The 13,352-nt window shown below is 35.9% G+C and overlaps 1 protein-coding gene across 1 annotated transcript in view; it reads left to right on the forward strand.

Moving 5' to 3' along the window:
- Positions 1–12,916, forward strand: part of LOC150091215 (uncharacterized) — a 253,561-nt gene extending 240,645 nt beyond the window's left edge. The window contains exon 8 of the mRNA XM_090374761.1: positions 9,282–12,916. Within this exon, the coding sequence (XP_090230887.1) occupies positions 9,282–12,670 (3,389 nt within the window). The 3' untranslated portion in view covers positions 12,671–12,916. The remainder of the gene's footprint in view (positions 1–9,281) is intronic.
- The last annotated feature ends 436 nt before the right edge of the window (positions 12,917–13,352 follow it).

Raw genomic sequence — 13,352 nt, forward strand, 5'->3', positions numbered from 1 at the left:
ACGTAAAAACCTGCACAATTGCAATTACACAAATGCAATAAGATCGCGTTTACTACCTGTTTATAATAATTCACTAACAGAAAAGCCGAATAAATCGCAAAGTGCAAATTGTTTTTTTTTTTATGGTTGTGACCTGCAGAAATGTGTTTTAGAAAAATATCACAAATGCATTCAAAATTGATTCTTATAACGGGAACATATGACAACGATGTTAACATATGATAATGATAGCGAAATTTTCAACTTCCAAAGACTTGGGACGAATTAAAAAAAGAAAAGAAAAGAAAAACCACCAATGTGTTATTGGGTTCACATTACAATATTTTCACGATACATCCATTTATTCCTATGGGATGCAAAATACATTTTCACGATTTTTTTAAGTTTGCACCGGCCGGCAAAAACTTACATAAAGTGGAATTTTCATAAGTTGAGTATTACATAAGTCAGGGAGTTACTGTAGTTATCAGAGAAATGAAGCCACTTTTCCAAATATTTGAGAGATTGATCGTAAAAGGTGAGAAAGTTTTTCTTTATAGAAATAGCTTTTTTCGTCTAGTTTTAACATCTCCATTTCTTCACCATTGAAAATGTCTTCTTTTCTTTGGCTAATTTTGTTTTTCAATTTTTACATCAGGTGATACAACCCTGGCATTGTAATATTGTCCCATTCAGGTTCTTTTATGGTGCATTGGAAAGGTAAAAGTAGTATTTTTGAGAAAGGCACATTATGCTGGTATTGCAAGCATGTCCTCTCTGGCTTCCTCAAAACTCTTGCACACCTCTAAATACTTCTAAATCTGGCAAGGACAATCATCCTCTCCTAAAGATGGGAAATATGATTTAACAGCAGGCCAACATGTAGCAAGCCTTTCAATTGCAGGATATGAAGTTAGCCATTTAGTTCCCACATGATGCAATAAATTCTTGTAATCTTCACCAAGAAAGTCCAATGTTATTTTTAGCTCTTCAGTGCATTTTGCAAAAGAAGAAAAGTGATTAAATATCTTTACAACAAGACTTTCAATATCAATCTGTAGTTTTGCACAGTTGTGCAAAATATGTGCAGGGCAATTAGCATGTTGGATTTTTGGGTTTAGTAGTTTTGATTTCTGGAAAACTGAATTTTGTGTTTTGAAAAATTAACCATAACATTGTCTCCAGATTAATAGGAAATATTATCAAAAAAATCTAGGACTTTCTTTTCTGAACCATGTTTTGGTGTCCAATACTTTAGTACAATTCAGAACAGTTTGGTATGGTTGTGGTCTAAGGCATCACTTTTCACAAAATGAAAAGGAAGTGTGTCAGCATATCCTTCAAGCATATTTATGATTTCCTTTAAAGAGGCTAGTTCTAAAACTTCAGTTAGTCACTTCATATTCTGTATGGCCACAAGATTTTTTTTTTTTTTCGATATTTAATCATTAAATATAAAAGCATTTAATGTCATTCCATAGTCAAGTAATCTTTAGGAATGCTCATACTGTACAGCATGATATATTTGAGCCAGCTCAGCAGCCATAACTTTATTGGCATTACTGTCTCAGCTAGGTTGTTATAAACATAGATAGCAACTGATTTTTACTGGCCTGATTATGGAGTTGTTGGCACTGTGTTCTCCTCCTTACGTATCTGGCAAAATGCCCTTGAGTTGTCAGGTAGTTGTTTCAACCACACACATTTTCATAATTATTCATTATAAAAATACACTTTCTCTTAAGTTTCTTTTCAAAGAGGTTAATCTATACCAATACCAAAATTTATTTCCCCCACTCCCCATTACAGAGTGTAATTTAAATTCGCACAGTTGATATCTCCTTTTCATTTGACACCCCCCCTTCTATTTTAAATGTCTTCCAGCCACCAGAATTTTTATCATAATTTAGTCTTCACGCAGAAACCACTAGTTCACAAATTAGAGGCAGCTTTGCTCCCCTCCCCCATTCCGATTCTATTGCATTAATTAAGATAACTTTTGAAATTAGGAGCACATAAGTGGTTGTTTAAGAACACTTTTTAAGGCTTCCAAAAAAAAAAAAAAATAAATAAATAATTGAGTAAACTAAACGATGATGTCATCTTTACACAAAAGGGCACAAATTTAAACAGAAAAAGGATGATTACAGAAGAGAAGTGTAAAAATGTGCCAGAAAGTAAATTGTTGGAATAAATCTCACTTAGCGTCTTAATTATGTTGCCCTGTAATACTACAGTGGTAAAAATTTAAATGTCAAATGATTACATGACCAAAAAATACACCTGCAAAATCTAGCTTAAAACTATAGCAAGGTTAATTTTAGTTTGCTCACTACCAGCGAATGTAGAGTAGGAACAATGGCCAGCGAGTGTGTGTGTGTGTGTGTGTGTGTGTGTGTGTGTGTGTGTGTGTGTGTGTGTGTGTGTGTGTGTGTGTGTGTGTGTGTGTGTGTGTGTGTGTGTGTGTGTGTGTGTTTAGTGGTGCATAAGCTACGCTGGCTATAGTGTGCCTCAGTGAATGAGTATATGCAAAGCGGTGGGGGACAGATAGGTGTCAGTGTCAGACCAAATTATTTTCATGCCCTGGGCAGAAAGATTTTTCGGCACCCCTTTATTAAGGATATATATATATATTTTTTTTTTTTTTTTCATGATTTGTAAAATTGGTGCCCCTTAAAGAATGGCTCCCCGGGCAAGGGCTTTGCTAGCCCATGCCTTAATCTGGCACTGCCCAGTGTATACAGATAGTGGTACTGTGTGGCAGCTAAACAGTGTTGCCATTTAGATTTTATGGAGAAAGAGTTCATTTGGCTGATTGTGGAACATTTTAACCTTGTTTCAGGATCCAGGATTTTAAGTGCGTTTTCTGGACTGTCCTGCAAAAATTGAGACGGGTGGTCACCCTATCTAGAAATATCAGCCAAAATGCCACTCCCTACCACTAAATCAGTCAAGGCCACCTTCCTTATTAGTCACAATTATAAAAGACCAATGAGAGATGAATACACAGATAAAGTTTGCCACAACATTATTAGCAAGCTTCACCTTAAGTGGTTTAAAGCATTAGTGTAGTTCACCCATCAAAGTGATTTGTTGAGTTTATATGCTCCAATGAAGTGTAACTTCAAATATTTAATACATTCGTAGCAGAAGCATTAACCATGAATAAATTTGGTAAATTGTAGACTTAATTTGGCAGTCAACTATCTTTCTATTGAATTTCTAGGACCTAAAGCACATTTCCTTAAGGTAGTAAAAGGTCTGCTGACTCCAGATATAGCAAGACAGCAATTTACCAACTGAGTTTTTGGAAATATTAAGTTAAATGATATTAATCTTAAATATAATTATATTTGGAGAAATAATTCATCATCCAATAGCATTCAGAGAACAGGTTTTTTTGAACAAAAACTGAAATTAGTCAATTTTCCAGCAAAGTTTCCAGTTCTTTTCAATATCACTGAAGGCAGTTTCTATTTCTTCATTACTGAAGATAAAGAAATAGATATTTTGCACTTCAGTTCTGGTAGTTCTTTCATAATATTGAAAGAAGAGAAAGAATTGAAGACTGACAAGTGCACAAGGAAGCTTGTAATATAACAAATTATCCCAATGTATGCTTGGCATAAACAGTTTCTTATAGCAATTCTGAGTAGTATGAAAGAATATTCAGCCAGGTGAAAAACAAATTCAATTAGGTCTTCACTTTCTAGTGAAGCTTTGGCTCTTTGACATGATGTGCATTGTTATTTGTTTAAAGTAAAACTAAATTTATCTCAAAAAATGGAATTTTGTAGTTAGTTGTTTGACATTATTATTACTATTACTAGCCATATAGTGCAAGGAAGATTGAGGCTTATTCTGCACCAACAAAAAAAAAAATTTCCGAGTTACCCCGAGAGAGAAAGAGAGTCAGAAGTAGAAGGGAATCACCAAGAAAGAGAAGAATACTCTATCTTGTCCCTAGAAATGATAAATAGGGAACTTTCACCATGTCAAAGTTTGTTTTTAGTATTAATTATTCAGCTATATGTGTTTTTTTTTTTGTAGAGATGCCGGATAAGGATTAGTTTTTCCCCAGTTCCAGTATTGGCAATAAAGGTACCTCTTGGCCCTGTAAATAATTTATTATAAATGACGTTGAACAAGGCTTTTTTGTAATAGCTCAATTCATTTTATTTGTTCAGCACATCTTATTATTGAGTAATGCAGTACACTGGGTAGATATGTTTCGTTGTAAATTAATCATAGTTATAACAGCTGTAAGTTAGAAAACGGAATGTATTTTCTTCCAAAAAAAAAACAAAAAAAAAAACGATTTTGTGTACTCTGTGTAGTTTAGTTTCATTTGTTATCCAAGATTGGAGTAGCTGCTGATTAAAATAGAGCTTTCTCTTACTTCTGAATAGAAAAACTGTATCCCCCCCAAATTAATATTTATTTATTATGGGAGAAAGTCGTTATCTTCAACTCAACAAAGCATCAAGAAATTAGCATTAGCAATAGTAGAGGCATTTGATGCAAGAAAGCAAGCTTATGCAGCATCAGCCAAAAAAAAAATAATAATAAATAAATAATAAAATAAATACATAAATAAAAAATAACCACTTCCACTTCACCCCTCTGCTCGTTCGAAATACCTGTCCAGCTGAGCCTTAAACTTATTTAGGCTATCAACTTCCACGACAAGGGATGGAAGTTTATTCCACCAATCAACCACCCGCTGGCTAAAGGTAAATTTCCTCACGTCTATCCTACATCTGTCTTTTCTCAATTTGAATTTATGCCCTCTCAGGTAATTATTCTGAGCAAGAGGAAGAATCCCATCAGCATTGAGCATGCTCAAACCATTCAGGGCTTTATACACCTCTATCAGATCACCTCGCCGATGCCTGGTCTCCAGACACTGTAATTTGCAAAATTTAAGCCTTTCTTCGTAAGAGCACCCCTTTGTTCCATTCACTAATCTTGTTGCTCTTCTCTGTACTCGTTCCAGCAGCTCTACATCCTTCTTGAAATGAGGCCTCCAGACCTGTATACAGTACTCTAGGTGTGCCTTGACCATTGCCTTATACAAGGGAATAATCACCTCCTTATCCCTGCATATCATTGACAATACACCATGAGCTACTCTTGTAGCCCGTCTGTACTGCTCAGAGAACTTCATATCTGCCTGCACAACCACCCCCAGGCCCTTTCATTCTCTACCACTGTCAGTGTAGTACCACAGAGTTGATACGTTGCTCTGGCATTGCTGTTTCCCATATGTAGTACTTTACATTTGTCAATGTTAAACTTCATTTGGCACCTCGAAGCCCATCTGCTCAACCTTTCCAGATCCTGTTGCAGTAGCATAGTGTCAGTAGTGTCCTTGACAACCCTGCCAACCTTCGTATCGTCGGCAAACGTGGACATTAAGCTTGATATACCATCATCAATATCATTTATGAATACAGAAAACAATAATGGACCCAATACCCCTGAGGGACTGCACTAATAACATTAGTCCACGATGAGCAGTGTCCATTGATTACCACTCTCTGTCTTCTCCCCCTCAACCACCCCTTTATCCACAGCAGCAGTCTTCCATGTGCAACAGTATCAAAAGCCTTTCTAAGATCCAAGTATATAATATCAAAGTTATTCCCTGCATCCAGTTCTTTTGTGACTGCATCATCATAGTATCCAATCAAATTGGTCAGGCAAGACTTCCCCTTAACAAAACCATGCTGTGTCTGAGCTATGACTGAAGTCTTGTCTAGATGATCTTGCAGTGCTTCTTTAACTAGTGCCTCCATTAATTTTCCAGAAACAAGTTAAACTAACAGGTCTATAATTATTTGTGTCGCCCTTTGATCCTCCTTTGTGAATTGGGGTTACATTTGCACATCTCCAGTCCATGGGTACTTCCCCCGAGGAAGCTCTCATAATTGTGGCTAAAGGTTTGCTTACTTCCTTTGCTGCCTCCTTTAATATAACTGGATCCCATCCACCCCAGTTGAATTTCTTGTATTTATCTTCAACAATTTCACCTCCACTTTTCTCTCAGTTATTACAAGATTCTCTAGCTTACTGCCAGAGTTGAATACACCTCTGGCATTCCCCTCGCTGAATAACTCCTCATATGTGAATGTCGATGCAAAATATTCATTCAGTTTGTTAGCTACCTGAGCTGGATCATCAACAGTTGACCCATCGATATCAAGTGGACCAATCTGATTCACCCCCTTCCTTCTAGAGTTTACATAAGTAAAGAACTCTTTGCTGTTTTTCTTTGCATCCCTTGCCAAAGATTTCTCGTAATCTACCTTCACCTGCCTAACCTCCTTTGTAACTTGGTTACAAATCAACTTGTATCTATAATAGGCTTCTGTGTCACGTGTTAATTTCTATGTATCCCATGCATTTTTCTTCTCTGCCATATGTCTCATTAGTTCATCTGACAACCATTTAGGCCTGAACCTTGAACAATATTTCTTGGTTGGTATGTAAAGCCTGGTAGCTTCCAAGATTAGTTCCTTGAATGCTTCCCATTTTGAATTTGCTGTTGGTAACATCATCAGTTGGTCCCACTGTATAGAATTTAAATACTGTCTTATCCATCATAGTTGCCTTTACGAAAGCAATAACCCTTCCCTTTACCCCTAATGGTAGTTACCTCTGGGTAAATCCCACTTCAGCACACTGATCACTGCCACCTAGTGGTTCATTTACCTGCAGATTCTTAATGCATGAAGAATCACTACTGATAATCAAATCAAGTGTATTACTCCCTCTAGTTGCCTCCCAAACATGCTGATGTAGAAAACAATCATCCAATAAATCCACAAAAGCCTTGCTAGTGTGTGAGTGACCAGCCCCCAAATTCCAGTCAATATCTGGGAAATTAAAATCCCCCATTATAAGACTCTCTGATTTACTGGCCCACTCTATTTCCCTGTACAGTTTCTTATTATACTCATCACAGTCATTACGCCTATAGCACACTCCTACTCTCAATTTTGATCTCCCAATGCTTATGTCACACCAAACTGACTTGACACTGCACTGTCCAGCAATGTCGTCTGGCTTCACTTCCTTCGATTTTATGTATTTCTTAACTAATAGCATAACCCCTCCTCCCTATCCTATCTATCCCTTCTGTAGACATTTTACTCCCCAAGTTCCAGTTCTGCATTCCTTATATCTGTGTGACACCATGTCTCTGAAATCCCCACGATATCTGCCTTTGATGTTTTGAGCAATACCTCAAATTCATCGAATTTATTTACTAAACTCCTAGCATTGGTGTACACGCAAGTATACATGCACCTGTTCTTTTTCTTAGCTACCCTAGCACAACCTATGTGTTTATTTGTACCCCAATGATTCCCAGAAGTCTCTGAACTATCCTGCATCTTATTTTCCAGGCTGCGGCTCATTTTAATAGAAGCAGTGCAAGAATCACTTTCACCTTTGCCAGTGGCTACTGTTAATCTATTAGTCCTTGTATCCCCCCCAATCTAGCAGTTTTCCGACCCACCTAACACTGCCTCGATAGCATCAGCAAACATTCTTGCACCCTTTCTATTTAAGTGTATCCCATCCCTGTAGAAGCAGTCTCTCCTGTTAACAAGTACAGACCAGGCCGAAAAAAATTCTACCCCTTGAGCCTTGCACAATCCTTCCAGGGCCGAATTGATCGACAGGGCTCTCATCATATACTCCCTCCTATCGTGTCTGGGCAGAATTGCAGACACTTTCAAATTCAACCCTAATTCACGGCTTTTTTTTTCAACAGTGACCTGTACTTGTTAAGTAATTCTGCCGGTCTCCTACTCTTAATATCATTAGTGCCAATGTGTACAACTATATCACCTTTTGTGCCCTTAAAAGATTATATCCGCTCTACAACGTCATCAACCTTTGCCCCTATCAGACATACCCTGGTCCTGTTCCACCTATCCTTTTTACAAAGCATGTTTCCCGTTTCCCTGACAGTAGTCACCAACTACTAGTTCCTTTGGGACCAGCGCATTCTGCCTTGAGGACTGCTGCTGTGTTGCGTGATGACCAAGTGCAAGCTCTGGCATTGGTGTGGGCAGCTGAGAGCTTGATGGGCCCCTCACTTTTAATCCTTCGAGGGCATCCACCCTGTCCTTCAAGCTCTCATATAGGCCCATAACAATGCTGAGTTGTCGCCTGATTTCCTTACACTCCTTGCATCGCGCGCACACACAAAGACATCCCCCATGGCAGTATCATGTCCCGTACTGACTGCTCCACAAACATCAAGCAATTAGTGCATTTTAATAGGCTGTGATTCAGAGGGCAACTGCCCCCCCTCAGTTCTCCCCTGAGCCACAGCACTCCCATTAGCTTGAGCCTTTTGCTTTGCTGCTCTGGTCAGAGTCATGATTTCAATTTAATTTCAATAAAATTTCAATTTCAGTACAAAATGAAAACCCTAAACTTATATCTCAACACAGTTAAAGCTCTATATTTATGTTTCAGTATCGAGTGTTATCTACGAAATCCCTTTATATAACTTCCGTATCAAGTTAAGTATTAATTATTTATTTTTGACTAATTATTTATGTTACATAACCCAAGTCGTTATATGTATAGTTAAAAGTACAATTTAATTGACAATGAAGTTCAACAAGATTAATTATTGACAATTCAATCTGATTAATTGACAATATTATGTACTATACTATACTATATTATGCTTATGCTATCTATTTCAAGATATTTTGTATCACCTAAGCAATGGCGGCTATTTACGAACGCTAAACACGTGGATTTGATACTCTTTCTGATACTAAGTAATACGTACAAAATCTTTATCTAAGTTACTTTAATCTAAGTATCGTAAATAAGAATATAAAACTACTCTAGAAAATAAGTTAATATGCCAATTTAAGCTAATAAAACAGAAAATCCATAAAATCAGAGCATATCTTAAATTGCAGATAGAATAATTTAATGAAAATTCAGTAAAGGAAAGTTTCTCAATTCCTTTGAGTTTTCCCACAACTCTTGAGAACTGGAATGGGGAAGGATCTCTCTGCCCACCCCTCGGTTGATTGTTCTCATCGCCAAAAATGAAGCATTCCTTTTGAGGTTAACTGAAAATATAGGTGTTCTGTGTCACACAGCCTTAGTTAATTTCACTGCTTTCAAAACATTTTTAAAATAACGACTTTGTCTTATATAATTAGACTAGTTGATATTAACCTTTCATTGAAAATTGAGTTGCAGCATGGTGAAATTGCTTTCATTAGAATTCTAAATTAACTTTATATTTTGTATCATTTCAGATGAGAAGAAAAATGAAAAAAAGTTGTGCAAGCAAGAAGATGTCGATATGAGACAGCTGCCAGAAGCAATATTGCAGCATTCATTTTCTTATAATAGTAGAAAAGAAGGTACACACAAAAAAAGTGACTATAAAGAGTCAGAAAGAACCACAGATGATCAAAATAGAAAAAGATATGATAGTGCAAAACGCTCCAGAAATACAGAATATAGAACAACTTTGAAGAAAGGTAATAGTGAGAAGTATAGGAAGGCTTATTCTAGAGGAAGTGGCCATTTTTCTGAAAAAGAGGAATTTAATTCAAAACTGCAGAAATTTATACTGCATTCAAAGAAACATCATCCACATGAAGAAAAGATGAACAAATCTTCTACACAAACATCAAATACAATTGCCAAGCCAACTAGGCAATCAAAAATTAGTAATCAGGAATTTTTTGACATGATATTGAATTCCACTAATACAAAAGATAGTGGAATTCATTATAAAGGAGCAGAAACCTTCAAGCACAATGATTCAGGTCATCAAAGCACAACATATTCTAGCTCTGAAATGATAGAAAACAGCCATAGACAGCTTTATAAGCATGAAAGTATTAATTTACCAGCAACTAATTCTTATACTACTGCATCAGTAAATGCATTTAAAGATAAACTTCAAGAACTTTATGGAAAAGGAAATACAGAGTTACGAAGTTACAGCAATGTGAATATGTCATACCAGGCAAGTTATTCAGATGTCCATCAGACCAACATTCCTTTATCAGATGTGCATGGGCACCTTAATGCAAGTCAACCAGAGGCAGAGGGTGGTGCACATCAGTCAAATCTGGTCACAATCCCACTTGAGGAAAATACTTTATCCACACAAAATAATACAGAAGCATCAGTAGATGAACTTGCTGCAGCTTCGAATAATAAAAAGGCAGCAGTAAAATCAGTTAAAAAAATTATTTATACTGGCAGGCAAAGGGTATTACGAGAACTTCCATCTCAAGAAGCTGATGTACAGAAAGAACAGATTTCTTCTTTGTCACACAGTTCTCTAAATTCATATGGAATTAATAATACAGAATCATCTTACAGTTCTTATGTTTATAAACAAGGAATTGAAGAAAGCTCTGTTACTCAACAGGCGCAGAAAAAGAAACGAAATTTTAATTGGCCAGAACTAGACCTCCAAAGTAAAACTTCACATGCTGATCAAACTTCTTTAAATATTCAGTCATGTTTTCCCTCTGATCATTCAAAATATTCTTCCCTTCCATTACATAGTTCATCAGCATCTCATAATACTAGCAATTCTAATTTTTATGTCAAGGATCAAGATGGCAGTGAAAAAGATAAGCATGAAAATGACCAAAATGATAAAGAATTGCAAGATATATTTAAGCAATGGTCTCAAAAACTTGTTGAAATTGCAATTCCAAAGAAACCCAAGAGGATCAGTGAACCTTTTTGTGGAAAAAGGTATGAAGAAGAATGGGCAAAGTTTTATCAAATGAGGTGCTCCCAACTGTTAAAAGCAAAGAAAAATCCACAGGATTATGACTTTGAGGGAGAATGGTTAGAGTATTGGGAAGATCTTATTAAAAATGCTGTTGGTGTTCAGCAAGTGGACCATTCATCATCTCCTCACACTTCTAGTATCTCCGACATATTTACATCACACCCAGAAAAAATAGTTCGTGACAATCATGTGACTCCTGATGAATATCAAACCAAAAATTTTATCTCTGAAGAACTCATTCCTAGAAAAGATAACTTACCTCAGTATTATAAGACAGGCCAGGATGTGACAGCACCTATTGAAAACTATTCTCATCTGATTCAGGACACAGTATGTAATGATGTGAATATGAATTCCAGTATTAGAAAACCGACATTTACTTTCCTGGATGGAAATGAGTTGCCAATTAGAAGTACCATTTCTGAATCACTTAGAAATCCTTCTGTATGTCAGAAAGAGAGTGTATATCATCAAAATAGAAATCCTGAATCTGTTACTGATGTTCCAAGTATTTCCTCTGTCTCTGGTTTTACTAATTCTCTACGTTGGAAAGCAAATCCAACACCAGATCTTGCTTCATCCTCTTTGGATAGTGCAACATTTGGAAAATATGGTGGAACTCCCAATTTAGGTGTTAGGAATAGTAGCCCATCTGATCATCTCTCCAGTATTTATAGTAAATATTCCACTGAATACGGGAATTATTCTTCTACAGATATTTTTAGCAAACAGATCCCCCAAAATTTTCAGACTGAGAATACAGGATGTCAACAGAATCTGCTTTCACCTGGATATTCATTTTCCAGCATATCAGAATCATCAGTAAATAAAATAACATCAGCAAAATATGATACACAGATTTTGGGTGTATATAAAAATAAACAAGACTTACAGAGATTTCCCGTAGAAAAAACAGGATACGAACCAAATCTAATTACAAATCCTCACTCTACCTTACATGATTCATCTTACAATTCATTATTAAATAAAACAGCACATGATGCCTATGAGAACAAGAATTTGGATAGCTATATTAGTAAATCTTCTGAACATATTTCCTGTAAACAAAGCCCACATAGATTTCAGTCTGAAATGGCTGCTGTCCAGCATAGTCCTTTCTCTTCTGAATTAACATCCCATGCAACATCATTTAATTCATCTCACATTGTACCAACTTGTAAAAGTCTAGAATTCTGTGTACCAACAAATAAATTAATGGTATCTCCTTTAGGTCAACCAGTCTCAACCCAGAATCACCCATCCCTTGATGTAAGGCCACTTGAAAAAAGTTTTTCAAGATTTAAAAGTATCGAATCCCCCACTGTTTCTAAGGGTGCTTCATTTTCTGCAGTGCCTGAATCAAGATCCAGCCTTGGCATTGAGCAATATATGAGTTCTCATTCATTTTCTCCAGTTTATTCTCAATCCAGATTAAGACCAAGTGATTCCAGTCTCAAACTTCAGTCATTTTCTTCTGTTTCTCCGCAGTTGAGTTCAAGTTTTAACACTGGACCTTCTTTACATTCTCATCTTTCACCCCCTAACATTTCACAGCCAAGTACTTCAAATTTAATAAGTGCAAGTTTGCCTCAAAGTTATCAGCATTCTTTATTTCCTGGTGATTATGCAGAAAGTCAGAAATATGAAAAACCAACTTATCAAGGTAAGCAGTTATCAGTGGATTCGGATATAGTTAAAGAAACAGCTTCATTAGTTCAGCGTCTTGCTGCTGTGTTAACTAAATTTGGATTAAGTCATCTACCACAAGTAGAATTAGTTGAAGTGCTTCGTCATTTGAATACTCTTATGACGCAAGGACCAAACTGTGTGACAGAAGCACAGATTATTAATACTCTCCACCACTTTGGCTATATAAAATAACCATTTTGAATTATAATAGATTTCAAAAAAGTGTATAATGTTTTAAATTTAATTTCACAGTGGCTGGGTTTATAAACATTGAAATAATCTTAAATTGAATATATATTGTGAACTTTTTGAATTAATTGCCCTTGTAAGAGAACATAACCTGGTAAATTAGAGGTTCATAATTTATTTAACACTGTTGTTAAGCAATGTTAAATAAAATAAAATCCCTTTATTAAGTAAACTTAATAATAGGTTTTAACAACTAAACTTTAATCACCTTGTTTTCTTGCACAGAGATCAGTTTATGATCTCTCCAATTTATGATCAAAGTTTATGATCTTGGAGAGATCAAAGTTTGATCTCTCCTTCCACTCTGAAATATTTAAAGATGCCATTAGTAATTTCTTCACACATCTATATATATATATATATATATATATATACACACACACTTTTGATATTGAGAAGCATGATTTTGGTCTGAAGGGGTTTTTTTGGTGGGGGGGGAAGATGGAATAACCAAGTTTTGTTTCACAATGCAATTCTTTCATTTCTGCTTTTCAGAAAAAGAGATATATTGAGGGTGTGGTGGGATATTTGAGTACCATTTATCTCACTAATGTAAAGAATAATGTTCATTTATAAGCAGACATTTAAAAATTTAATGTAAATGTGTAATATATGTGTATCTTGC

Source organism: Mastigoproctus giganteus, chromosome 1, assembly GCF_048544385.1.
Source record: "Mastigoproctus giganteus isolate SK-2022 chromosome 1, ASM4854438v1, whole genome shotgun sequence".
NCBI classification, from domain to species: Eukaryota; Metazoa; Arthropoda; class Arachnida; order Uropygi; family Thelyphonidae; genus Mastigoproctus; species Mastigoproctus giganteus.